The sequence below is a fragment of the Talpa occidentalis genome, unplaced genomic scaffold (assembly GCF_014898055.3).
Source record: "Talpa occidentalis isolate TD23 unplaced genomic scaffold, MPIMG_talOcc4v2.1 talOcc4.7, whole genome shotgun sequence".
NCBI lineage: Eukaryota > Metazoa > Chordata > Mammalia > Eulipotyphla > Talpidae > Talpa > Talpa occidentalis.
Genome location: NW_023605083.1, coordinates 2,290,889 through 2,317,675, shown reverse-complemented (window position 1 = coordinate 2,317,675; position 26,787 = coordinate 2,290,889). Strand labels below are relative to the sequence as shown.

At 60.9% G+C, this 26,787-nt stretch overlaps 1 protein-coding gene across 2 annotated transcripts in view; it reads right to left on the bottom strand.

Moving 5' to 3' along the window:
- Positions 1-1,563: 1,563 nt before the first annotated feature.
- The window catches only part of AK8 (adenylate kinase 8), a 79,461-nt gene continuing 54,237 nt past the window's right edge, over positions 1,564-26,787 (bottom strand). For both annotated transcript variants that reach the window (XM_037492939.2, XM_054689223.1), the window contains 2 exons: positions 2,527-2,607; positions 1,564-1,891 (listed from right to left, as the gene is read on the bottom strand). In XM_037492939.2, coding sequence (XP_037348836.1) covers positions 1,654-1,891; positions 2,527-2,607 — 319 coding nt within the window. In that variant the 3' untranslated portion in view covers positions 1,564-1,653. The remainder of the gene's footprint in view (positions 1,892-2,526; positions 2,608-26,787) is intronic.

Genomic DNA, 26,787 nt, shown 5'->3' with positions numbered 1-26,787 from the left:
GAGCAGGTGCCAAGCCCCAAGGTGCTCCAGCCCTTCCCGCAGCGCTGGCTCGGGAGGGCCGGGAGGCAGCGCCCGCTTCGCCTCATTGTTCAAGGCCCTGGAGAAGTTCAGTAACTTGCCCGAGGCCACAGGGCAGCAGGAGGACCCACCTGGGCCTGAGGCCCTTGGCAGCGACATGGTTCGCCTCACAGGGCGGGTACGGAGGCGGCGGGTAGAGTGGGGGGGCTCGTGGCCGGTGCGGGGGTGGCGGGGCAGCTCAGAAGGCGGGTGGTCCCAGTTAGCCTGGCTGGGGCAGCTGAGTCGATGTCTGGTGTCCTTACTCAGCTCTCACGGCACGGAGAGCCCGTCCAGGGAGACCACATTCTCCAGCGTCGCAGTGACGGGCAGGGCGGGGGGCGGACACGGGGGAGGGCGTGACCCCTAGCCAGGCCTGTGCTGCCCCCCAGTCTGGGGCGCTGGTATACACGGCAGGACTTTCACTGTGAGCACTGGAGGGTTTGCAACCCGGCCAGGGGGTCTCAAACTGAACCCTCTCGGCCCCGGGGGGCTCAGGGGCGAGGGGACCTTCGGGGGTAGATGCCGGCTTCAGGAGGTAGGGCCTGCCCAGCGCATCCGCGGGGGTGGGGGCAGCTCAAGCACAGGCAGCCCGGGGACTCGGCGGGCAGCCCAGGGTCACCCTGCCTGTAAGCGGGCAGGCTGGGGGCAGGCTGGGCTGGGGGCTTGGCTGGGCTCACCACCCGCCGGCCGGCAAGGTCACAGGTGACCATGGCCAGTGCCAGGGTCAGAGGTTTGCCGGAGGGCCGCTGGGCCAGCGCAGCCTAGAAGGGGCTTTAGCCATCAGGCCCTAGTCCTTGCATCCTTGGGGACCCTGCATCCTCGGGGACCCCTGCGTCCTTGGGCCCAAACAGCCGGGCCTACAGACAGCACCCTGGCACCCGGGGCGGCCCTGGCCATGGATTCAGATGACCGTCAGCAACTCACACCCTCTCCCGCCTCCTTCGATGGGGGACTCCCTAGCACCGGCCTAACAAGGTGACGGGAAATGACCAGAGGAGGGCGAGGGTCTTGGAAGGGGCCCGAGAGCTCAGCCCGAGGGCCCACCTGGCTGGCAGCTCCTGGGCGGCCCTGAGGCCCGGGAGGAAGGACTCGGGAGGAGCTGCAGGCCGGCCCCTCAGGGCCTGTGGTGTCGGCACACTGCTAGGTCCTCCGGAACCGCAGGCCCAACAGGCAGTGAGTGGCTGTTTCATTTAGTGAAAACCAAGTGAAATCTACACGCCATCTCTCCGGCGGCAGGAGCCGCCCCCACCTCCCCCCAGCACCCCCTGCCTCCTGCTGCGAGCCCCTCATCCCCAGCACCCCAGGAGGAGGCCGGTTCAGCCCCACGGCGCCCCCGTGAGGCGGCTGCTCTCCTGGCCCTTTTTGGGTTATGAGGAAAGAGAGGCCTGGGGGTGACCGCCCGCTGCCGCAGGAGCCCCCAGCTCAGCGCTCTGCCCACTGCCCCCTCTCCTGGGCCCCCAGGTGCTGTTCCCGGGCCCCTCCCGGCACCTCCCCCTCAGACACAGACTTGACCCAGCACTCTTTATTGGCTTGGCTGGGGCTAGAAGTTGGGGTGGGGGCTAGCTCTGTTTCTGGGGTGCTCCTGGCCTGAGCCCCTCAGGGGACTTTCTTGGGCAGGGGGTTAATGATCCCACTCTCGATGTACTCGAAGACCGTGTACGGGTCCTGGTCCCCGTTGAGGGTGATGGCCTCCCCGTAGAAGCGCTCCAGCTCGGCGGAGCTCCGGTAGTACAGGTCGACCTTGAGCTTGACCTGCTCTTCCGAGTCCTTCGGGTTCTGCAGCAGGCGGCCCTGGACCTCCATGGTCGGCGGCGGCTTGTACATGAGGTGGTACCTGCAGAGAGGGGGAGCAGGTGACCGCCCTCCGGGACACCGGGCCGGCCACCCTCCCGGCCGCCACCGAGCCTTTCCTGGCACCAGCTGCACCCGCCCTCGGCTGCGCCCTGGAGCCCCCGAGGCCCCCCGAGGCGCCCCCAGGGAGGGGGCCCAGCCCAGTCCTGGGGGCGGAATATGGGAACATAGCAAGAGTCATGTTCCTTTCCCCCTTTCTCCTTCCTTCCAAACAACGTCTACGACGCGCCTGCTGTGGGCGGGCTCCTCGGCCCGGGTGAAATGCGCGAGGGGCACGGAGGACACCGGCTGGTGGGGAGAGGCCCCAGGGGCTGGGCGCCAGGGACTAGGGCAGCTGGGAGGAGGAGCAGCCGCCCTCCCGTTGGGGAAGCCTGCCCAGTGCGTCCTGCGCCTCCTGCAACTCCGAGTCTACACCGGCACTCGGCACTCGAGGGAGGCGCCGCCGGCTCGCTCAGGGCAGGACTCGGAGTGGAGGCTCAAGCAGAGCGCGGGGGTGCATTGGTCAGGCTGCAGGGAGGAGCTCGGAACCTGCCCCTGCACGACGGGGCGCTGGAGAGGCCCCGGGGCACGGCTCCGGCAGGGGAGCAGCACGCGGCCTGCCCGCCCGCCCGCACACACCTTTCTCCCGTGACGGGGTCCGTCCTTCGCAGAGTGAGCCGCTCCATGACCGAGTCAAAGGGCACGTTCAGGAAGAACACCCTGCGGGAGGACAGGCCCAGGTCAGCGGGCGCCCGGGGGGCTCCTGTCACCCAGCCAGGGCGGCCCCCCAGCCCGGCCCGGGCACCAGGCCATAGGGAAGAGGCAGGCGGGGCTGCTGCCGGGAAGCTCTTGCACCGGATCCAGGGACGCCCCGAGCCCCATTCTCCCGGGGGTCCCGGCGGGGCAGGGGTCTCTTCCAGGGGAGCCGCTCGGGAGCAGACGCATCCTTGCCACCTGCGCTCCGCAGTCACGCGGGCTTGGCCAGACTCTCGCCGCACCGGGGACTTGGTGTGACGGGCACTGGCGCGCTCACCCAGACTCAGCGCCCCCCACGGCAAAAAGCGGCCGACACAGGTGCCTGGTGGCGAGGTTGGCGAGGCGCTGCGGGCCAAGCGGGTCCAGAACCAGCAGCGGCGCTGGGCTGCGCCCCCGCTGTCAGGGGACGCCCTTCCGGCCCAGAGGCCCTGCCCTCCCGGAGGGGGTGGTTCTTCTCCCTCGCCAAGGAGTGCGGGACCCAAGCCAGCAGGATGCCCGAGGGCCTGCGCAGGGCCCGGGTGCCCCGGTGACTGGAGGGAGAGGCCAGGGCTGCTCAGGCACTCAGGGGCCACCCCCCCAGAGAGCGCAGTGCAGGTGAGGGGTGCGGTGGCTCGGCTGGGGCCGGGGCCGGCCCTCAGCTCTGACCAGCATCTTCCAGCCTTGGGCCATCTTGGCTTGTCTTAACAATAACTTCTGGAACAGTCCCTCCTTCCACCCTGTCCACTCACCCTGTCCTTCAGTGGAGGTCCACACGCGCGTCCGGAGCGCCGGCTGGGGCCAAGCTTGCAGCCAGCACCCCTGTCCAGGAAGGACACTGACACCCCATGATCTGCCACTGTTGACTGGGGGACGGGTGTGGGGTGTGTGTTCCACAACCGATGTGCATTCCCCCCAACCCCATGCCAGGGCCACGCCCCCAAAGCAAGCACACACTGCCGGCCCGAAGCCTGTTCATGTCACGTCCCAGAAAGGAAGCTCAGTGAGCAGCGCCCCCAGGCGTACGAGAAACACGCAAACATGGGATCCCCACCTTCCCCCTGGGGCTGAGTGTGAGGGAGCCTCGGACGTGGCCAACTGTGTGCCGGCTCCCGGCTGCAGGGGTTGGGTCAGGACGCAGGGCTGATCTGACACAGCCCATGGGAGGGGGTGGTGTCTGCCCTGGGCTTGCTGGAGAGAAAGGAGCTTCGATTTTGCCAGGGCTGCCCTTGGGGAGCCCACCCCGAGAGAGCAGAGAGGTGGCGAGAGGAGCAGCTGGGTCCCCGATCAAGCCACGCCTGAAGCCAACTCCCCTCCCTCAATGCTTCCCTGACAGGGAAGGATCGGCCTCTTCTGTTTCAGGCCTTCGGAGCTGGGCTTCCTGCCACTGCTGTCTGATGAAAACCCAACACACCAGCCTCTCCAGTCTGCTTCTGGAAAATGTGTGAGCTGTAAGAAGAATGGGGGTCCCTGAGCCCACAGTCCCCTCCCCCCCAAGGCCAGCTTCACCCAGTGCGCTCTTCTCCCTCTCTCGTTCTGCCGTGCTGTTTGCTGGGCCCTGCTTCTGCCCAGGCTCCAGGCCGCCCCCAGCTGCAGTGGCCCCCCAACGAGCTTCCTCAGCAGCTAGGGGGGCGCAGGGGCCACAAAACCCATGTCTTCCCTGCCACGCTTTCCAGAGTGATTTCCCTTGGCAACATGCTGCACAATAACAGCCTCCAAATAAAACATGTGAGATCGGGGAACGTGCGAACACGGGGAGAACAGGTGTTTCACTGCACTTTTATCCCTTGCACTCGGAACACGCTGGGCCCCCCGCACTTCCAGAACGCGCAGGGCCTAACAGCATCACCAGCGCAGGGCTGACGCCGAGGCTGGCGGCTGGCGGTGCCGCTCCGGATGCCGCCGCAGTGGAAAGGGAGCCAGTTTGGAGATCCTGGCAACTGAGGCTGCTTCACAAACAAACAAGCCCCAACCGCAAGGTTTTCACCCCAGCCTCTCAAGACCGCTTGTCGTCATTCAAGGGGATGGCTGGCGAGAGGCTGGCAAGATCAGAAGCACAAGGGCACCAAATTGGTACTTGAAACACATCGCTGGGAAGAGCCTCGCTGGAGAGGAGCTGAGCTCCATGCTGGAAGCTTCTGATTAGTCAGGCTCGTGGCGCCCGGCCGCAGGCGGCTGCTCAGAGTCAGACGGCCCAGGTGCCCCCCACCTGGCTTTTTGTTCTCTGCATCTCGTTGGCAATAACCATGGGTCAGGGAGACTGGGGAGAGCGGAGACAGCAGAGGCCCCTCAGGCAGGGCCTGCAGGCAAAGCACCCTGGGGTGTGTGGGGATGGGGTGCGGGGCTCACCTGGGGTGAGTGTAGCATTCCAGGCAGGTGGATGGCCCAGCAGGAGGTGGACGGTACCCCGGGAGGCCTCTGAGTCCCTCACTACTCAAAGTGGGGTCTCAGAGCAGCAGCAGCACTGCCGGGAGCTCCAACACCCCGCCTCCGTCCGAGGCTTCATTTTGTGAAGAGCTGCTCGGGCACACACACAGCATGGCTGAGGCGCTGCTCTGACCTGCGCTCCGCACCTGCCTGGTGGAGGCGGTCATCTGGAAGGCTTGTCTAAACCCAGACCCCGGTTCCCTCCTAGAGCTACAGAGAAACCCACAGGCCCCAGGGGGGCTTGTGTCACAAGCCAGCAGCTCGGCGATGGGGAGCCAGGGCTTTCCCCCAGGGTCCCCCTACAGCCACTGGGGGGACTTGAGAATACGGAGGCCTGACCCTCTGTGTCCCTGGCCCAGCTGGGACCTTCTAACCTGCCCTCAACCTGCTCCTGCCGACCAAACTCCTCGTGGCTCTGTTTACGGAGGAAGGAGCCTCCCTCCTCGGAGGCCTGGGCGCTCACCCCTGATTCACTGACATTGAGGGGCAGAATTTTCTGTGGGCCCAGGGACAGATTTGGTGGGCTGTGAGGTCTGACGTACACTAACTGACTTCAAAGAGGGCAGGGCCCAGCCCTTGGTACCCCTTGATCTCAAGCAACCAACAAGTCTCCCGCCTGCACAATGCTCCATGCAGGCACCTGGCGTGACTCCCGTGAGCTTGCGCCCTTAGATGCTAGGATAAAAAACAAAAACAAAAAGCCAGCGAGTCCTAAGTGCTGGCGAGGATGCGGGGGAAGCGGGCCCCTTGGAATATAACAGGGAGCAGCCCTGCGGGGGAGCCGGCTGCCCCCCAGGGACACACCCCCAGTGAGAGACAGCAGGGGCGGGGCGGGCGGGTGAGACCTCGTTCACAGCAGAGGTGGTCCCAGTAGCCCGAGGGGGCGGCGGCTCGCGTGCCCACCGGTGGGCCTCGGGAGGGCGGCGCGGGCTGTGCTGGCACAGGAGGTCCTCACCGACACAGGAACCAGCCCCAGGACTGGCCCTCGGCCTCCGGTCATCTTGACCCCGGAACATCCGGTGGCGCCAGCGTCCGGCATCATCCGGGCATCCGGGGGCGGGAGTCTCAGTTCAAAGCAAGAGTTTTAGTTTGAAGAAGACAGATCATCGGGCACACCGTGTGCCCGTGCAGCCGCGCTGTGTGCCGGCAGGTTCCTGCGCCTGGTGTGCGCCCGCCCTGTTCCCGGCCCTCTCCAAGAGGCCACATCCTGGGGAGAGGCGGGAACGTCGGGGGAAGGCCTCCCTCGGTGCGGGTCACAGACCTTGGCGCTGGGGCAGGAAGCGGAGTCCGTGCCCGAGATGCCACCTCCCCGGGCCCACGACGCCTGCCCACGGCAGGAGGCATGTGTGTGACCCTGACCGGCCCCAGGCTACCCGGAGGAAACATACCCTGGTGCTTCTGGCCGAGGTCGGCGTTTGAATCAAGGCCGCAGGGAACAGATGATCCTCCCCAAGGGGGCTGGCGTCCTCCAGCCCACTCAGGGTCTCCCTCCGTGACAAACGCTGCCTCGATGCCTGCCCCTCGTCTCACGCTGTTCCTCAGCCACGCGCCGCTGCCCGCCGGGGCTGCTCAGACCCCGCCACTCGGTTTCCTCAGGTGCCGCAGCAACGCTTGGCTTCAGGCCTTTCCACAGCCAGCATTTTCCCTCCGTGAACCGCGGAGCCTCACTGCTTGGCTTCACTTTTCACCCTGTGCTTCCCTTCAGCCGGCACCGTCACCTCCACCATCGCCTCATCGTCACTGCAGACTTCACGCACCCACTCTGACGAGCCACGCGCCGGCACGAAGCCGACCACACACGTGTGCGCCCCGTTAGCCCCTGTAAGACGCACGCGGCCTCGGGGGTCCTGACATCCTGCCCCTCTGGTACGCCAGCCGCAGGCCCCCGCAAGGCCGGGTGGTGGCCCCGGCGGTGCGCTGGCCCAGCTGCCCCGAGAACGCCTTTGCTGCCCTGCTAACCTTCCAAAATGCGAGATCACTTTCGGGAGAATTCCCGAAGCCTCCGAGGCAAATCAGGATGTGGAGAGTGAAGTCTGAAGCAGTTTAGAAGGAGAGCTAGTGGAGTGGGGGGGCCAGTGCCTATGTACCCCCCCCCCCAAGGCTCGCTGGACCCCCCTCTCGGAATCCTTGGGGCCAAAACCACCACCTCATCTGGGTTCTACATCACCTAAGGGAACACCCAGCTCCCCGGGGGGGCAGGACCCCATGCTCCTTGGGGGCAAGACCCCCCCTCCAGCAGCTTGCCTTACCAGGGACACTGAACACAGCTGCCTGTCGGGCTCAAGATAAGTCATGCAGATTCCAGATTCTTCTGGAATCTCCACAATTGCAAGGGCTTGCTTAAGGAATCCGCCGCCGTGTTTGTTAAACCCACACTTTAATTACTCCAAAAATTATGTGAAATCCTTGCATAAATACGGCAGCGACTGGCGTCTCCCAGAGGATGGCATTTCAGGGGGCTGGGGGCGCCAGAGCTCGCGACGTTAAAAGTGAGGGGAAGAGGCGCACGCAGAAAAGATGGATGCTCTTCGCAAAATCAAAAGGCGAGGCCAAGCCGTGCCAGGCAGCCCCGGGGTCAGGGCGCCGCCGTCTTGGCGGGCGGAGGCCTCCCCCTCTCCAGACCGTCCCCCCGCATCGACTCGGTTTTACTTCTCGAGAAACCCAAATCTGATTAAATATTGATATGCAGTGGTGTTAATTAAGGGGGAACAGTCCATCAAGAGAACCTCAATATGTTTACAGTGTCCCCGGGAAACTGGGAAAATTCACAATCAAGTGTGTAAATGTTCTAAAAAAGGGTCCTGAATATTTTATGAATATTTGTCATAAAACAGAAATAATAACCACTGTGCAGAGCTATTAGAATTAATATTTATGCCGCCCGCCATGAAATATTCATGGGGACAGAGAAAGGGGGGCCCGTAAGACAAGAATTAATTTACACCGGGCTCGCTTTACCGCTGGCTTGATGTTTAAAGCCGCCTGACAAGCCCGCGTCGGACCCGCCAGTCACTCCCGCGCCAGGGCGGCGGACGGGGGCCGGGGGTGGGGCCGGCCGGCTGTGACAGCCCGCAGATGGAGTTTCTGACAGCCCTTAAAAATCCTAAACGGCCCCCCACCTTCTTCCCCTCTCCCATCGCCCAGGGCGCTCTGGTCCGCCCGCCCCGCTCCTTCCAGCTGCTGAAATTAAGGAATTAATGAGCGCGATTCGCTTTACAGCGGGGCCTATGAATGTTTACGGGCGATTAAATTATAATGCGGGCCGGCTGTATAATTCATGAGCCAATTAAAGGAAGTGTTAGTTGATTTGATGGGATGAGGACGTACAAAATGCATTTAACTAATGGGGAGCCGCGGGCTGCCGAGGGCCGGCTGGGCTCTCGAATTACGCAGCTAATTGCCGCGCTTTGCGGGGCTGTCACCGGCCGCCATGCATATTTCATTGTTCTCAAATACTTGAGTCGGGCGGTCCGCGGGTCCGCGGCGGCGGCTGTGATGTGGAGAAGCCAGGCCAGCCCGGCGGTGCTTGGGCTGAAGCCTGAGCTCGGCTCCGGTGTCCCCGCCATTAGGTGATTAAAAGGGCGCCGCCCGCGTCGCCCTGTCTCGCGAACATTCCGGCACTGGCTTTAGCACGGTGGCAACGCTGGGGGAGGCGGGCAGTCCCCGTTTTGTTCCCACCATGCGGGGTCCAGGGTAGGGGCCCCCCCAGGCCACCCAGAAGCCCAGATTCCCCCAGGGCAGATCACCTGGGGTGCCACCGGAGTTAAGGGCCTCCCCAGGCCTGACTCTGTCCACTCACAGGACATGGCCACTCAAGGCTTCATGAAACGTGGTTAGTGGCAAATCGGACCTAAACTCGGGCTCTGTCACCAGCCCCTTGGAAAGGAAAGCGTAGAGGAGAGCAGAGAAGGGGCCCGGATGGCGGAGCCAGGTCACCCTGCTCTGGGAGAGAGGGCTTGAGCACCTCCCTGAGGGCAGGGCAGACAGGACAGCCAATGCCGCTGACCTCCCTGCTGGGCGGCGGGGAGTCTAGAAGCCACCACCTTCCCATCAACACCCCGTGCGCTCCACAAGCCCCGGGGCGGGTCCCCGCTCAGCCCGGGCAGCCAGAGCCAGGCTCCCGGCCCGGCCCGCCGGCCATCTGGAAGTGGCTCTGTGCATGCTCCGGCTTCTCAGCCAACTTCTGGCCTCACACAACACTCACACCACAAGATGCACGAACTAAAGACTCCATGGTTAGAGTCTCCCAGACCCGTGAACGCCTGGAATGAAAGCCTTTTGTCCCCTGCTGGCACCCAGCGCTGTGAGGAGGGGCTGGCCGGTGGTGGCCGAGGCGAGGGCTGGGGCTGCCTCCCGATGGACACCCCCCTCCTTCCTGCACGCCCCGGAGCCACAAGATCCGCAGCGAGCGGAAGGCCACCTTCCTCCTGTACAAACACACACACACCGGTGTGGACGCAGCAGAGACCCTGTGAGGGACACACCTCCGTGGTCTTCGCAGCACAATTCAGAGGACTTTCTAGAACATTCCACCTGGGGAAATCCCCTCTGTTTCCAGAAAGCGTCTCCCTGTCTCTCAAATTTCTAAGCATGACAGGCAGCCTACGGATGGACTGGTAAAGGCCGCTCAGAACAGACCTGGTGGACCCATGACCAGCCTTCCTGCGGGCAGCTTCCTGCCCCGCCCCAGCTGTGTCGGCCCCGGCTCCGGCGGTTCCCAGCCTGGGGTGTGCCCCGAGCAGGACCGAGGTCCACGCTGCCCCGGGACTTGCCAATGTGGTGGGAGCAGCCACACGGGCCTCACCCAAGGACCAGCCTGGGCTGGCGGGGCTGAGCGGGGACTCCCTGACTGTCCCTGCCAGGAAAGTCGGGGTTAGACTGTTTCTCTCCCGACGCCCCTGCGTTAACCTTCTCACGTGGCCCTACCAAGAGAGCGACCCCGAGTCTCCAGATAACGCCATGCCCGTGTCCACCACTGGACACCCAGGTCTGCAGCTTAAAACTGGGTCCCGGCTGTCATCTGCCAGTTAGAGCCGCGATGTCGGTGCACTGGGGGGCCCCGCCCAGGGCGTCTCCCCACAGTCATCCCGGGCCTGCGCACGGGCACCTGCGGCTGCCAGCTGGGCTGGGACGACACCGTGAACGCGGCTTCACAGGTTGAGAGTGGGGGCAGGGCAGACAGGAGGTGAGCGGGACGGCTGTTGGCAGAGCAGTTTTCAAAACCTTGGACCACAGGGCGCCGAAAAGACACCAGGACGCCTCGTCCATCTCGCGGGCCCGCTCGGCTGCAGTTTAACTTTTCCACAATAACTGGGATCTCTGTGGACTGTCCCATTCGAAATGCACAGAGGTGCACACACAATAGCCCCGGCCCCGCCCCACTGCCCCCGCTGGGACCGGCTGCCCCAAAGCAGGAGCACCAGGCACATGTCCGGCTTGCAGGCCATGGGTGGGACACTGCCCCACAACGTCCTTTTGGCTCCAGGGCGGAGCGGCTACTTGCACGTCCTGTCTTTGAGTGCTTCTCAGACCCCCCCATGGAGTCTTATCATAGGGGAGGGACCAGGTGACTTTGGGGACCAGAGGACACCAGCTTGTGGGCTGGGCCACTCACCCTGATTCTGATGGAAGAAGTTTCTAGATGAGTAAGCATGCAAACTAGGGCGCCACAGGGCCCCAGCCCACCCACTAGGTGGGACTGTCCCAGAAGCCCCGCCCCTGTGACACCTCGGGGCACACCCCACTCCCTGCCTCCCGCCTTCCCAGGGCTGCTGCACCAAGGCTCTCTCCTGCCCCAGCCAGGCCTGTCTCGCGCGACAGTCCATCTTTTTCCAATTTGATGCTATTTTCCCTCCAATCACTTAAAGAAAAGGCCTCGCAGCCCGGAACACCGCTGACCCGACCAGCCGTCCTCTGCCGACATTCTGGGGGCATCGCCCCCGGCCTGGGCGGGCGGGAGCAATTGGACACAGCTCGGTGTCCTGAAATGCTGAGTGGGTTTTCATATTTTCCACACATCACAGCCTCACTGTGATGATCTCATCAACTGTTTAACCATTCAGACTTTTACTCCAGGGAACACCTGTCACCTAATTTATTTCTCACCATACCCTGGGGCAGCCACCGTTTATTTCAGGCCCGTTTTCAAGAGTAGGTCAGTGACTTACCCAAGGTCATGAAGCTAGTAAACGACAAAGCAGGCCTTGAACTTGGGCAGCCTGGGCCCCTCACGGCCACACCCGGTGTGGGGCAGGTGCCCCATCCTGCCCATGCAGCTGCCACACCCAGCCGAGGGACCACCAGCGGGTGGGGTCGGGTGGGGTGTCAAGGCCTGTTCCCCGCCTGCCAGCTTCCCTTGCTGCCTGTGGCCTGACTCCGCACCGCGTCCCTGCCGGCTTCCAGTGAATGCTCCCCGGCCAGTCTGATGTGCAGCCGGCTGCACCCCCGCCCCCTTGACTCACTATCCGGAGGGCAACTTGCTGAGAGGTGGTGTGATACAGCTACGGGGGTGGTGCTGCCCTCTGCGCCCCATAAATTAACGTCTGCAGCCCATAAAACGGCTCACTCAAGATCATTACCGACCCAACATATGTAACTCGCCAGATTGGTATCTGGAGAATACTGCCTGGCTGATTTCCTCTGTTCTAACTACTCCACAACTAAATGTTTTACAAAGCCATTTCCTCCCCAAATATTTATGTTCTCAAATGTTTATTAGCCTCTTTATCATGATCTAGGTTTTACGAGCACTCTACACCGACTGTGAATTAAAGACCATCATCTCGTATCCATCGAATTCCAGTTTGGCGCTACATTTGTCTCCATTATGCCACATCAGGCGTGGGGGCGCCCGGGATGGCAACGGAGCGGCCCGTCCAGAGGCAGCCCGAGGGACGGACCTTTCAGTCCGGAAGCGCCACCGGGGCGGGGCGCGGCGCTGTGCAGGGAGAGACGTTTCCACAGTTCACTGCTCAGGAGCGATCTGGCTCAGGAGGGCCCCCCATTTCCCCAGAGCCCCCTCCAATCCAGCCCTCTCGGGAAAGGAGGGCCCCCCTTCTGTGGAGACGGAAGAAGAGAACAGCCGGCGCCTCCCCGATGAGCCGCACCAACTCGGCAGGCCAGGCTGAGCCAAGCCTCTGCCGAGCAGCGCCCCAGGCCCCGGCGAGGGGAGCGGGAGAGGAATCCGGGTTGCAGCTCGCCTCGCCCGGCGCGGGGCTGCCTGGGTCACTGCTGCTGCCTGAAAGCTCTTCATTTTCGTGCAGTTTTCAGACTCACTGTTGGTGCTTTGGGCCTGGGCTTGGGACGTCTCTGTTCCGGGATCAGAAAGATGGTCCCCGCGGAGTCTTCCTAGCACTTTCAAGATTTTCCTTTCACACTTAGGGTTTTTAACTGGAACTGGCTGACCGTGTAGGGCGAGGTGGTGCCTGATGTCCTTCCCGTGGATACCCCGCCGCACCAGCGCAGGGGCTGGCGAGCTGGTCAGCTGCCGCCCATCTGGGACGGACCAGTCATTACCAAGAGCCCGGACAGGGCGAGTCTGTCTCTGGGCTCCCGTTCCCGCCCCCTGGTCAGCGGGTCTTTTTTTGGTAAAGAAGTGGGGTGTAGGCCAGAGGTGTGGGGGGAGAGGATTCCCCAGGGACAGAGTGGGGAGCAGAACAGGCAGATCCACTGAAATCCACTGCTGAGGGGAGCAGCGGGCGAGGCGGGAGAGGTCTGCTGTGCTGTGTGGGTCCCTGGCCGGGGATTTACCTCAGGCGCAGCGGTGACAGCACAGAGACGAGTCCCTGGGCCGCCGGGGAGGCCCCTGGTCCGCGGGTCCTAATCACCAGAGTTTCACAGAGAGTGGGTCTTGGAATTTGCTGGGGCACAACTTCCTCTCGTCTTTCTCGAGGAGTGACGGCTGCTTCTGGAGATTTTACCCACCGGTATAAAACGCGGAATCAGCTTAGCAGGTGCCACCCAAAAAATCCAGCCTATTTTGGGATTTTAATTGTGATGTTACTGAATGTCACTGCGCTGTCACCGACTCCACTGGGGAAGAGGCGGCATCTGTGTGGCACCAGCTCCCCCGCTGCCAGCTGCGCCTCCTTCCGGGGCCTCCTCGCTGCTTCCTAGGAAGCTTTATGACTTTCTCCATAAAGTCTCACACAGATTTTGTTGTGCTTTTTATTAACTCTTTCACTTTGCTCTAAATATAGATGTAAATCAATTTCATTATAAATTGTCGATTTTTGTCTGAACAGATGTTGATTTTGCATCTTCCAATTCTTCGTCGCCAAAGAAAGTGTGACTGATTTTGGGCTCCTGATATCATAGCCGGCACCTTGCTGAGCTCACATTGAAACCAGCAAGTCTGCCAGAGCCGCACTTTGGCCGCGTCGTGCAGACAACACAACATCGGGGTTCTTCCTCCCGAGTCTCTGCCTCACTGCGCTGTTTGCCGCGTCTCCTGTCCCCTGCCTGGCTCTGAGGGCGGCTGCTGGTGCTCACCACCAAGGCTTCAGTCTGCTGCGATGTGAGGATACTATTTTCTCAGGCTAAGGATACTCAATTTATGGATAGGAAATTTAAAAATAATGAATGGCCACGAATGGTTCACCCAGTGTGACGCACACCCCCCGGGAGGGAGGATGTCCACTCTGTTAAGTGACAAAGGGGCAGATGCGTGACTTCTCTGCCAGCTAGACTGAATCCTCTCCCCGTCCACCCGGCGCGGTGTGCACAGCAGACGTGCCAAAAATGGTTGCTCTTTGGTTACGGCTGCTAAACAGGTAGAAAGGATTTGAGAAAACCATAAGCTTTACTGGATCTCAAGGCAAGAGACTGTCAAGTGATGGAGCGTTTACATGTTTCATGTTTATAAACAAGGTTGGGTTAGAGATTGCTAGAAGGAATAACGCTTATGATAAAGACAGCGTTTTGAATGTTTCTTGAAATGGTCGTTCTCTGACAGGGAAAAAGAACTGTCTTATTTTTTGTTAATAAGATTCGGTATGTTAAAGCTTATTGGAAAAGCACACGGGTCTGAGCGCTCACCGCCCCGCTGCAGCGGTTCCTTAGCTGGTTCCAACACCTGTTATCGCGGCGAGCACAGCGTGGGTCCGTCTCCCGGGCAGGAAGGATGGCCAGGGGGCACCTGGACACAGCTTAGGGGTGGCGAAAGCACCGGGAGGGGTTTCTGGCACTTTCTCCTGGGAAAGAACCCCTAACCTCTCAGAACACAGCCCACAGGGACTCAGCTGGGTGCTGAAAAGCAGAACAGCACTCTGGCCAGGGGCTGGAGGCAAGGCCAGGGGCATCGCCCCTCCCTGCCACGTCCTCCCTTCCAAGTGTGTTAGAGGAACTGAGAGGAGCAAACTCCACGCTCACGAACCATGTCCTAAGCGGACGCCACCCCCCGACACCTTCGGGACCCCAGGCCTCTCTCCATGCCAGTGAGATCTCAGGCCCTAAGGATCACAATTCCCAGCACGCCGTGAAGCGCTCGTCCTGAAGAGGAGTGGCTGCTGGGAACTAGGGGTGAAGGTCAGAGGTCATGTTGGGCTTAAAAGAATGAGCACGTGTGTGGCCACTGCTGCTCTCACAGCTCAGCTCACTCCTCGGTCTCAGCTCAGACAGTGCTGGTAGGACAGACGGCACCGGGCCAGGGCCGCGTACTGGTCACGAACTCTCTCTGCCTCTCTCTCCTCTCCCTCTCCTCATTCCCCCGTAAACAAAGCTTTGAAAACATTTCTCTCTGCATATCTGCTTTGATTTTGTCCCAAGGTCTTAAGCCCGCAGGGGAGGACTCAAAACCCTGCTCACCCCTGCTGCCCCTAGCAGGGCCGTGTAATGTGACCTTGACCTCCAGATGCTCGGCCTCTCTGAGTGCCACATTTTTCCGGGGTTAAAATAAGAGACTTAAAGTAGCGAACATACTGTGGAGTATTCTAGGCGCCTCCCCTCCCCGCCAGTGCAGCAGGCAGGAGAGCCCCGTCCTCTGTGGAGACGGAAGTCCGTGCGGCAGTTATGCAAAAATCGTGGTCTGCGGGAAAACCAGCATTTCCAATCCCCACTAATAACCCAGCAGCAGGTAAGGATTTAAACAATGGGAACCAAGCTTGCGTCTCCACGGGGCGTTCTTCAGAAACCAGGGAGGTAACTAAAACCCCAGCATCGCCTTCCTCTGTGTGCAGGTAACATCAGCCTATCTTCAGGTCAAAATAACTTAGGGCCAGACCACCGCCCCCCACCCCCCCATTACATTTTTGTGATCAGTGAGTCACTGATTCAGTCCATCTACAGGGCACTCAAACGCGGGTGTTTGCTGGCTCGGCTCTCACAGAGCAAAGTCGCCGACTGCTCGGGGATGGGGACCCAGTCCTCGTTCTGATTGTCTCACGAACGCTGTCGAGCATTATTTCAGCCAACCTGACCTCACAGGATTCCTCAAACTCTGGGGTTCTCTGTAGACATTTGCCAGCAGCAGGGTTGACTCGGTGCCACATCTGAAACCTCTGGGGGATTTGGGGAACCAGCGGTGGTAGGTCTCTGACCCTCAAGCCAAAGGATCCCCCTCCCCAAGCACTCCCGAAGGCAGGCGGGCCAGACACCCCCATACACGCGTGTGAAACGAGAGTGAAAGCACGAGATTTTAAAGGAAGATTTTTCTAGAAGAGTTCTCCAAGGCAAAGACCAGCTTGTCTCAAACACAGCCAGACGCAGGGAGAGGGTCAGCAGAGGGGCCGCCTCTCGTCTCCCACAAAGTCCAGCCTTTCCGCCCGGCCCGGCCACTCCTGCCAGGTAACCAGGTCACTGCTCGTTAATAAAGCTGTGAGATGCGCCCTCCTCGCCGGCCATCAGTGTCTTCTGTGAAAGAGGATCCTGCCGCCACCACCCCACCCGCCCCGCTGGCAGCACAATTAACTTAGTGCTATGCAAATGAGAGGCTCTGCTCCTCATGAGCTCATAGCCCGGGAATGTTAATCACATAATTGGGCCTTTGGCAGGGTAATTAGACGCGATTTCATCCATTAGTCTTACAAGGCTAATCACTGTCGAGAGGAGGCAGGGACACTCCCAGAGCCCCACGTGGAGGGGGCATTCCTTAGAGTGAGCAGAACAGAGCTCCCCCAGGTCCCAGCAGGGTGGGAGGGGCAGGGGGAGTGGGGGGACCACACTGCAGGGTGGACACACTCACCTCTTTGCACGAGGGGCAGAGAACAAGAACCTGGCGTTTAAAAGCAACATAAGGGGGCCTCCCTGGTGGCGCAAGCGGTTAAGCACCCTGTGAAGCAATCCGCAGCCTTGGCAGCACGAGTTCAATCCCTGTCTGGCCAGGGAGAAACCCACATGGCGCAACGGACCTCTCCTATCTTGCCCGCTGCTCCCCTCAACAGTGTATGTCAGTCAGTCTGCTTGTTCTGTTCCCTGCTCTGTCTCTGGTGGATCCTCTCACCCGCCGCATCTCTGGCCTGTACCCCAGCTCTTGTATGTATAAATAAATCTTTAAAAATAAATACATAAAATAAATAAAAGCAACATAAGGGCCCCCCACTAACTGCATGCAGAAGCACAGTCCCTTGGGGCCTCAGCTGCTCCCCCTGTGACACTTGAAGTCCTCGCAAGGCCCCGCAGGGCCCTCTGGGCTTGCGGGCATGGATTTGGATCCCAGAAGGAAGAACAGAGGCCCCGAAACCAGGGGCTCGGGGGTGGGGGGGGGTGGGGGGTGGGGGGTGTGGGAAGCCTGGCCCAGAATGGGGAGGGCGTGCAGAGAGGCGGGGGCTCCTCAGGAGTTCATCCCGGCTGCACTTGCTGCGCAGGCGGCGGGCACAAGAAGGCTCACTTTCCGGACCGAGTCAGCGCAGCAGTGAGTCCTGTGCGGTGGTCAGATGAGCTCGCTCTAACTCTGCCTCTAACTCCGGCCTCCCTTGCCTGGATGGCGCCAGCGGCCCCGACCTGACACCCTTCCTGCCGCCTTCAGTCAGTCCATCTCCACCGGCAGCCTGAGCAGTCCTTTAAAATATAAATCAGGGGCCTCCCCAGTGGCGCAGCGGTTGAGCGCTGGGTTGCGAACCTGCCCGCAGCCTCTGAGACGCTGGTTCAATCCCCAGCTGCTCCCCGGCCACCAGAGGAGGGTCCCACATGGCGCGCAGACCTCTCCTGCCGCCCACCGCTCCCCTCAGCAGTGTACTTCGGTCCTTCTGCCTGCTCTGCTCCCCGCTCTGGCTCTGGTGGATTCTCTCACCCTCCCGCGTTTCTGACTGTATCCAGTGCTTGTATAAACAAACAAACAAACAAATAAATAAATAAATAAACATGCCTCTATAAAATTAAAAATATATAAATATAAATCAGATCTCCTCGCTGATATGCTCAAACCCCCAGGGGCTCCAGGACCTTCAGGCCATCTGCTTCCGCCTCCTGTGTTCCAGCAGCCACAGACTCCTGATGCCCCCAATGCTTGCCAGTAATTCGCACCCCAGGGCCTTTGCACTTGCTGTCCCAGGCCTGGGTAGCTCGCTCCAGCTCCCACGCTGCAGGCCCCTCGCTGCAGTCAGGCACTGTGCAGACACCTCTCTCAGCAAGGCCTTCCCTGGCTGCCTTCTGTCCGTGCACACTGCGCTCCCCTCCACTGCTTCCTGCCCATCTAACCGTCCCTCCTGCCCCTACTCGACAGTCTCCACGGGACCCGCCACATTACAGACCTGTTGTGTATTTACTGCCTTTCTCACCCCAAGTGGAGTGTGAGCCACGTGATGGCAAATGCTTTAGGTTTTGTCTCTTTTTGTGTTCCCAGCATGCTAGCCGCACCTGCTTGTGACGGAGGTGGACTGTAAACTTCCGCTACATAGCCAACTAAGGTCATGCCCATCTTTCCTGAGAGGACACTGAGGTTCAGAGGTGTCAAACAGCCTGCCACCTCACACAGCCTGTAGGGGCAGAGCCAGGATTCCAGAGGCTCTGTCTTAGCCACTATTAATGACACAACTACCTAGCCCGACAACAGTGTGGAGTCCTGTAAGGGGGCAGAGCAAGGGGAAGCATCAGGGAGGGCTTCCTGGAGGCGGCGGCACTTGAGTTAAGCCTTGTGAAAGCCACGGGGCTCTGTGAGCAGACACGTCATGAGCAAAATCTCAGTGTGGAGGAGGCAGGAAGCAGGCAGATGTGCTAAGGTGTGTGGATCCAGGAGAGGGGTGGTGGGTGGGGACAAGGGGTGCTGACCCACCTCTCTAATCCGTGAGGGGGCAGCCCATGGCCAGCAGGTCTTTTCTCCACGCAGACCATCCTGCCACAGGGTCTAGACCATGAGGCAGAGGCCCAGAAGAGAAAGGCGGGCAATGTTGTCAAACAGGGTGAGGAGCCCCCCCACATGACTGGGGTGCTGGGTGGGGCAGAATGGTCTGGGATCTGCAGGAACCTGCAGGAGTCCCCAGGGAACCAGGCCCAGTTCCACAACCTCCAAAAAAGTACAGCTGAGCTGCTATTTGTGGAGGGAGTTCTTTAAAAGTTGGTTATCGTGGTGATCAGCATCATTACTGTTATTAATCACCGCCGTGATATTTAGGAAGGAGCGCGCCGCCTCTCCGCCGCCTCCCGCCTGGCTCTGGCAGAGGCCCGCGCCGCAAAAGCAAGCGCCGGGTTCAGCAGTTCAGCGCTTTATTTATGCCTCTAAGGAAGATGGAAAATTGAAGTATACTCTCATGTCTCGCAAAGGCTCCTGTGGGTAAAGAAAACAAATATGATTTCTCCAAAGTCATCCCCAGCTCCGTCCTCTTGCCTTTCTCTGGGAAATGGATTTAAGCTGGCGGCCGGCCCCGCGCCTGCCCAAACGGGGCGGCTCCATCAGGCGTGTGCTCAAATGCCAAGCACCCCGGGCTCCGGCCGTTAAAGGTCACCTGTCATTCTCCACCGAGCCGCGAGATTGTGGGGTGCCTGAGAGGCGCGCGGGGCGCGTTTGCCTTCTTGCCCCGCGAAGCCCAACTGTTACTGGTCGGATAAAGCCCCCGGGCCCCTAATAAGGGCTCGGAATCCACGGGGGCGCAAGACGGGCAAGCCCCGCCAGGGACGACAGCGCTGGGAGGGGGCGCGAGGGGAGGTCCCCCTGGAAGGTGATCAGGTGGAGAGGCGTTGTTGTCGCTTTCTCCCCGCGACACAGGCACCAGGAATGAAGCGCTAGTGGCAGCGGGTGGGGCTGGCCCGGGAGAGGGTCCCCAGACCCGCAGCGCGGGGGGCGGCGGGCAGGCACAGGCACTGAGGGGCCATTCCGGGCGGCTCGTGAGCTGAGTTTGGGGGCAGATGACGGGGGAGGAAGGGCCAGCTGGACGGTGGAGCCTGGACTGGGCTCTAGCGGCGACTCAGGTGCGGATGCGGAAGGACGAGCCCCTGGAGCTTGTGTGACGCGACGCGTCCTGCGCTGACAAGATTGTTCACCCAGAAGAGAGCAACGCGCAGTCCTCGTCCGTGTGGGCTGCGCGGTCTCTTCCTAAAAATTAAGCTACCGGACCCTCAAATGCCCCGGCCCCCCACCTCTCCACGGCCCCGGCTGGAGGGGCCCCTGGTTTCTGCTGCTGCAGCGACCCGACTCGCCACCAGAAACCTTGGCTGCCCGGGGGCACAGCGGAGGCGCCTTGGCCGCCTGGACACCCTCTCTCTGGGGGTCACTGGACTTCATACTCGGAGCGCCTGGAGGAGGCAGGCAGGGAGTGCGAGGGCAATGATGTTCTCCGTGGCGCGGCTCCACGGGTAACTGCCGTGACGCCCTGGGAGGCAGACGGTGCAGCTGGCGAGAAGAGCCGAAACTGAACCCGGTCCTGACCCGCGAGACAGCGGCGCCGACGCCGCCTCAGCTCAGCGCCGCCCTCCCCGCCCCACGCGGCGCTGGAGACGCGCGGTCAGACAGCGCCCGGCCCGGCCCTTCGCTCCACTTCAGTTCTTCACCCAGAGTAAGATGCGCCGGCCGGTGCGGGAACGGCCCATGTGGAAACAGCCTGTCCCTCCACTCCCGGCCCCCGCCTCGGCTGGCGCGGGTCCCTCTTCCCTGCAGGCCGGGCCGCCAAGGCACTGGACGTCGGAGCTGGGGCAGCGGCTGTGAGAGCGCTGGGAACGGAGCCAGGGGCCTCGGGCTGGGGGGGCTGGTGTGTGTGTGTGTGTGTGTGTGTGTGTGTGTGGAGGGTAGGGAGGCGCAGGCCAGGGGCTTGTGAGAACAGTGCCCAGGCCGGACAAGAAGGCGGAGCTCCCAGAAGCCCCGGAGGCCGCCTGCTGGAGGGGTGAGGGTCGCGGGCTCAAATGGCCCTTGGGTTGAGTCTCTCTCCAGGCCGGCTCCTGGTGTGCCTCGGGGGGACGCAGGAGGAGCTGGCCAGCTCAGTCCAGGGGACAGGGGCGAGGCCACCCTTCACGGGCGCTGTCTGCACCCAGGCCTGAAGTCACGGATGGTAACACTCGGGACCTCTTTGAGGCAGTTTGCTAAGGCCCCACTCGGATGGCTGTCCCGTGGGGCTCCCACTCTGCGGGCAGCCCCCACGCCCTGCCCCCCCCAATATTTTAACAGCCAATCCGCAGAGAGCCTGCATGACCTCGCTGCCCCCACACCCCTCAGCTGCTCCCTTGTTCCCGGACAACCTCCCGCATGGCCTGTGTGATTGCCCCTCCCCGGGGCCTCCTGTCCTCCCCAGGGGGCGTGTCGAGTCCTGCCAGCAAAAGAGTCTTTAACTCTGGGCCTCCCCAGTGGTGCAGCGGGTTGAGCGCCGCACTGTGAAGCTATCCGCAGCCTCTGCAGCGCGGGTTCGATCCCGGCCGGCCAGGGAGAAACCCACATGGCGCGGCAGACCTCTCCTGCCTTGCCCGCTGCGCCCCTCAGCAGTGTCTTTGGTCCGTCTGCCTGTTCTGCGCCCCACTCTGTCTCTGGTGAGTCCTCTCACCCCCCGCATCTCTGGCCTGTGCCCCAGCTCTTGCAGCATAAAATAAATCTTAAAAAAAAAAAGAATCTTTAACTCTCATAAGACAAGACGGGGCAGCTGATGGGAAGGTCTCTCCTGAGCGTTCCCTGCTCGCCAGGCTCCTGGCACCTCCGGGGCAAGGGCGGGTTTGTCCCTGGGGAAAGGGCGGCCCAGAGGCGCCAGGCCACCAAACCCGCCCCGGGCTTTGTGGAGGGACTGGCTGGCCTTTCTCTGGGGATGCACTGGTCCCCACGCAGGCGCGGGGCTCCCCACGTCAGGAGTAACCAGGGAGCCCCGTCAGCAGACTCTGTGCAATGGGCTTCCCGGGTCACCTCATTTGACCCTCCCAACTGGCATACTAAATGTTACCGCCCCTGCTTTTCAGTTGAGGAAACTGGGGTGCGGGGCAGTAACCTGCTGCAGGAAACCCGGGTTCTGAGTTCTAACAGGAGGGTAATGTGATCTGGGGGGTGAGGAGCGTTTCCGATGCCTGAGTTCGCCCGTCCGCACCTCCCAGCAATGCAGACCTGCTGACCGTAGCAGAGGGAGGCGGGAGGGCGGGTCACGAGCTACGGGATGGTCAGGGAAACTGAGGCCAGAAAGAGCTTGAACGCCAGCAAGCAAGCTGGGAAGGGGGGCAGGAAGGGCGGAAGAGCACCCCAACACCCCACTTTCTGTTTCACCCTGGACCCCAGCCTAGACACACGGTTGACGTGGCGGCCACTTCCCCGAAGGCAGCGCGACGCTGAGCCTCACGACCCGCCTGGACCTGTGCCCAGGCACCCGAGTCGGAGAGACGGGGTCCGTGTCCACGCCGCCGAAACCGCCTGCCGGCCTGGGGGAGCAGCCCGCGGGCCGCCTCTCCCCGGAACAAAGGCGCCGGCGCCCGCATGATAAGTATTCCGGCCCATGCCTGGTAAACTCGCAGACGGCGGCAGCCAGGCAGGGTCGCCCGGGTTCTATTAGCTCAATTAATGAGGAGTAAGAGAAGGCTAACACCCTGGCCGCCGGGCGGCTCGCTCCTAGCTGGAGTAATGGAGTTATTAACCTCAGTCAGCACCGGCCCGCGCTGCTGATTCCAGCTCCATCTCCCAGTTCAGGCCTCCATTAACGCGCTGTTTATCATCCCTAATCCGCCGAAGGATCAGCCGCGGGGAGGCGAGCGCTTCCTGCAAGGACCGAGCGGTAATAAGAGCGCGCGAGGGAGAGAGGAGCCAGAATCCTCCTGCTTTGCATTTTAATTTTCCCGGGGTCCCCTTAAGAGAAGGGGGCGTCCTCTCGTTTCAGAACATGCAGGAATCGCCAAAGCCCACGCCCTGTCCCCCGACAACGCAGTGTCATGTGGCCCCTCGGGGCAACGTGCCTTCAGGTCAACCCCGAGGCCCCGGCTGGGAACCGCACGCCCGGCCAGCGCCCACGTTCACCGGGGCTGCCGCATCCTGGCGCTGGACGCTGGACGCAGCCGCGACCCAGAAATCAAACCATCCATCCCGCCGCTCAGGGCCCAGCGCCCCTGCCAGCCCCGCCGGCTCCGGCCTCCCGGGCACAGGGGGCTTGCGGCTGGAGCCAGGGTCGGGGGAGCGAGGAGCCGCCTTCCCAGCCACACGCCTGCCTCAGCAGAGAGAGCCAGCAGCCTGGGCTCGGAGGAAGGGCGTTCCCAGCGGCAGGAAGACCTCGGTGCTCTGCTCGTGTTTCCCGACGCGCCTCGCTGGGGTGTGAGCGGCGGTGTGGGGGAGCCGCACATGGGCCGTCAGGCCCCCGCGGCCAGCTCAGGGCATCCCCCGTCACAGCACAGGCGCCTGCTCGCCCTCCCCTGCCAGGGCTTGGGCCGCAGGTTCGGACCAGAGGTTGCGCCCAGCACTGAGGCGCCCAGCACTCGGGCCAAGCACTGAGGCTGTGCGGCTTCTTCCAGCCCACAAGCCCGGCTGCAGGGGAGCACCGCGCGCGGCACACAGGCAAGAGCTGAGCCGGGTAGGGGCTCTCCCCTGCGGCCCCGATCAGGGGCCCCACTTCTCCGCGCCAGGTGCCTTTTACTGAACAAGCCTCCACGGCGGGGCCATACAGGGATCCCCGGGGTGTAGGGCAGGCGTGTCCCTGGCTCCCGCTGAAATGGGAGCATCCGCCATGGTCACGCGAGCTGTCAGGGTGACGGAGACCGGGGGAGGCAGGCCGGGAAGGGGCAGTGTCGGCAGGGTCGGAGCTTCAGGGCCCTCCACGGGAGCAGGTGGAGGGTGAAGAGGGGTATTCTCGGCACCGGGAGTAGCCTGGACAGATCATTCTTGGCCAGGCCCTGGAGTTGGCCGGTCCCCTGAGTGGCCATGTCCCGGGTGGAGACACCAAGACTGTTTTCCTGGCCCTAGGAAACCAGAAAAGCTTCCTTCCTGCTGGCCTGGCAGGGCTGGCTCACACCCGCAGGCTGAGCCCGGCTGCCCCCCGCCCATCTCTGCTCCAGGAAAGTGTGTTCAGCAAGAGCCAGCAGCAGCCCCATGCGCCCGCTCCAGGTGGGAGCCCAGAGGAGGGAAGAGACCCGCGGGCCTTCCCAGGACCACCGCCCAGGGTCGGGCCTGCAGGCACGGGACGCACAGACATTGGCTCAGAAAGATAACAGTGAATAAAAACCGACAACCACCATGCTCTCCAAGGAGCCCGCGCAGCCATTTCCAATCTGCACAAAGCCTGGGGCTTGAGACCCCACGGAGCTGCCCTGAAGGGTCCCTCTCAGCAGGCATTGTCCAGAGCCCAGATTGCTCAGGGGAGAGAGAGAGAAACCCACAATCCCACTTCTGAATCCAGTTGCCCCTGCGGGGCCCCTCACTGCTTTCCCAGCGGTTCCGCCAGCTGCAGCAGCGGCTCTGACCAGGCCCGGCCCGGGTACCGTTGAAGGCCAAGGTGGGGGCCGTGGACAGTCTGGCCCAGCGTGCGGGGGTGCGCCGGGGAGGGGTTCGGGCGGCTGGCCCCGCCCTCCCCGCAGGCTCCGGGCGGTGTGCACACAAAGCCTGCGGGCTTGCCCACATCAGTCAGAAGCCCACACTCCCGCTCTGCAGCAAACATTAATTTTGAAAGAAAACACGCGCCACAGCTGGCAGCAGACAGCGAGCCGGAGCCGGGCAGAGGCAGCCGCCCCTTCCTTCCTTGCTTCTTCCTCCTTTTCTCTCTCTCTTTTTTTTCCGAACTATTATGATTAGGTTTTAACAAACTTTATAGCCCATTTTATTTGTTCTCAAACAACTTTCTCTCCTTCTGTTCGCCACATCAATTACTCGGTGAGTTCCCCTGGCCGCGTGATGCTGGGATCAGGAGATTGATACTGCTCAGCGGAATATAATTTAGTATTATGTGCCCCGGGTTTATGAGGTAGGAGTCAAACAAAACATTGCATTTGAACACTATCCATTTATTAGCTCTAAGAAGAGATTTATATTTGACAAGGAGACAATAACTTTGTTTTCTGATAAGCCAAAGAGGGTCTATTTCTGTGTCCAATCCACAGTAGAGCTTGTCCTTCCCCGATAACTCTATTTACTGGTGTGAATATATTTTAATAATAAAATTGATATATATGTAAATTTATTTTAATCTAATTTCATCGAACACTCCTAAAAAAAAAAAAAGAGCCTTTGTAGATTGTTTTCATATCTGAATTATAGATTTCTGTATCGTATTCCCAGATTGATTTCCAGGCTATAATTCTGTCAAGCTTCCCTCCCGGTGTCGAGACGCCGACACCACAGCTAGAGCACTTTATAATTGGCATCACAGCGGCCAGAATTACAGCTGGTATTCACGCGGAGCCGAGCAGGCGCGCTGGAGACTGTGTCTCTGCTGCTTAGCCGATACCTCGACTCCAAGGTTTACGGCTAAAATTACTTTCTGAATTCATCATAAAAATGTTTAATTGAACACCTAAGGTGGGGGAAGCAGAACCGTCAGAGATGAGAAGGAGGAGGGGAAATAGCCCCTCGATGGAACGGGAGAGAAATCCGGAAGGAGGATCTGACAGTGGCTCGGCTTGAATCCACACGGTGGATAAACCCTGCCACCGCCCCGTCCTCTGCCAAGGGTCAAATAAATTAAACCGGCGTCACCTGCTAAGTCTTTAGAAACTGGTTCTGACTCCATGGCGGATGGAAAAATATCCACTTGCAGGCCCGTCCTAAATCAGAGACTCTTGAACATTCTTCCCTGTTCGCTTTGGACCACCCCCCACCCCCAGCCCCACCACGGTCTGCGCGGTGCATGGGGCCAACAAATAGAACACGTGTCCTTTTCCTCCAGGCTCAGGAAAATGAGCGCTGGACGCTCTCCCCGCCCTCCCCAGCCCGGCAGCCTCCTCCATGAGCGTTGCGTTTGCCCCACCTCATCTCAGGGAGACGGGGAGTTGAACAGGCCTGGTCCAGAAACCGAGGGTGGAGACGGCCCCACGTCACTGGAGATTCAGGGGCAACGTGGGTGGCAGGACAGGATGCCGGGGCTCCCTCGGAAGATCCAGCTGCCCCAGGACTAGACACGCCTCTCGCCGTGGCCCCCGCTCCGGGCATGTGGTTAAACCCAATTTGAGGAGAAACCAAGCGTGGAGGGCAGAAGCCAGCCCTGCCACGACAACCACCGCTGACCCCAGGGCCGGGGAACACGCTACTGGACACTGCAGTTGGGGTCACATGAAGGCCCTGATGTGCAGATTGTCCCAGCTCTGATGGGGGCGGGGTGAGGGCGGATGCGTCCGCAAAAGAAGGCGAGCACGCAGCACGCCTGGCTCTGATCGGGAGGACAGGGCCACGATCTGAGGGATGTGGGCAACCAGGAGCTGGAGCAGCCAGGAAACAGGTGCTCCCGAGAGCTGCCAGAAGAATTTCCTCACAGCTCTGCTGGCGTGTGTTAGCCTTCCTGGGATTCAATGAACTGTGTCCCACCACCCGGGCTGAGGGTGTATTTGCACCCAGTGCTGATTAATTACGGCAGCTATAGAAAACTGACATGCCAGATCACAGCATCCTCACACCACCGGTGATGGAGAAGCTACTCAGTGTGGGAACCAGGGGAAGGTGTTCCCAAAAGAGGTCATAAAAGTTAGGGGGAAAAAGACAATGAATCCCCTTTGTTAGAGAAATTACTCCAGGAAACAGAAGAATTTTTTAGATAATTTTTTACAAGAATTTTTTAGATATCATATGTGTGAAATAATTTAGAAGAATAGGCTTCTGTGATATCAGAAATCAAAGAAGCCATGATGAGATTTAGTAAGAAGGCAATAAAAGAAGGCTGACAGGGCCTCCCCGGTGGCGCAGCGGTTGAGCTCTGGGTTGCAAAGCGGCCCGCAGCCTCTGCAGCTCCGGTTCGATCCCCGGCTGCTCCCCGGCCACCGGAGGAGGGTCCCACATGGCGCGCAGACCTCTCCTGCCGCCCGCTGCTCCCCTCAGCAGTGTCCTTCGGTCCTTCTACCTGCTCTGCTCCCCGCTCTGGCTCTGGTGAATTCTCTCACCCTCCCGCGCTTCTGACTGTACCCGGTGCTTGTATAAATAAATAAATAAATAAATAAATAAATAAATAAATAAATAAATCTTAAAAAAAAAAAAAAAAGAGGCTGACAAGGCTGGGGGAGTGGTCAGGGAAGTGGGAAGGCTTTCTAGAAATGAAAAACCAATTAGAAGCAATAAGAAACATGTATGGGGCCTCCCTGGTGGCGCAAGGGGTTAAGACGCAACCTATGAAGCTGTCGCAGCCACTGCAGCACAAGTTCAATCCCTGGCCAGGGAGTTACCCACATGACGCAGCAGACCTCTCCTGGCTCGCCCGCTGCCCCCCTCAGCAGTGGATTTCAGTCAGT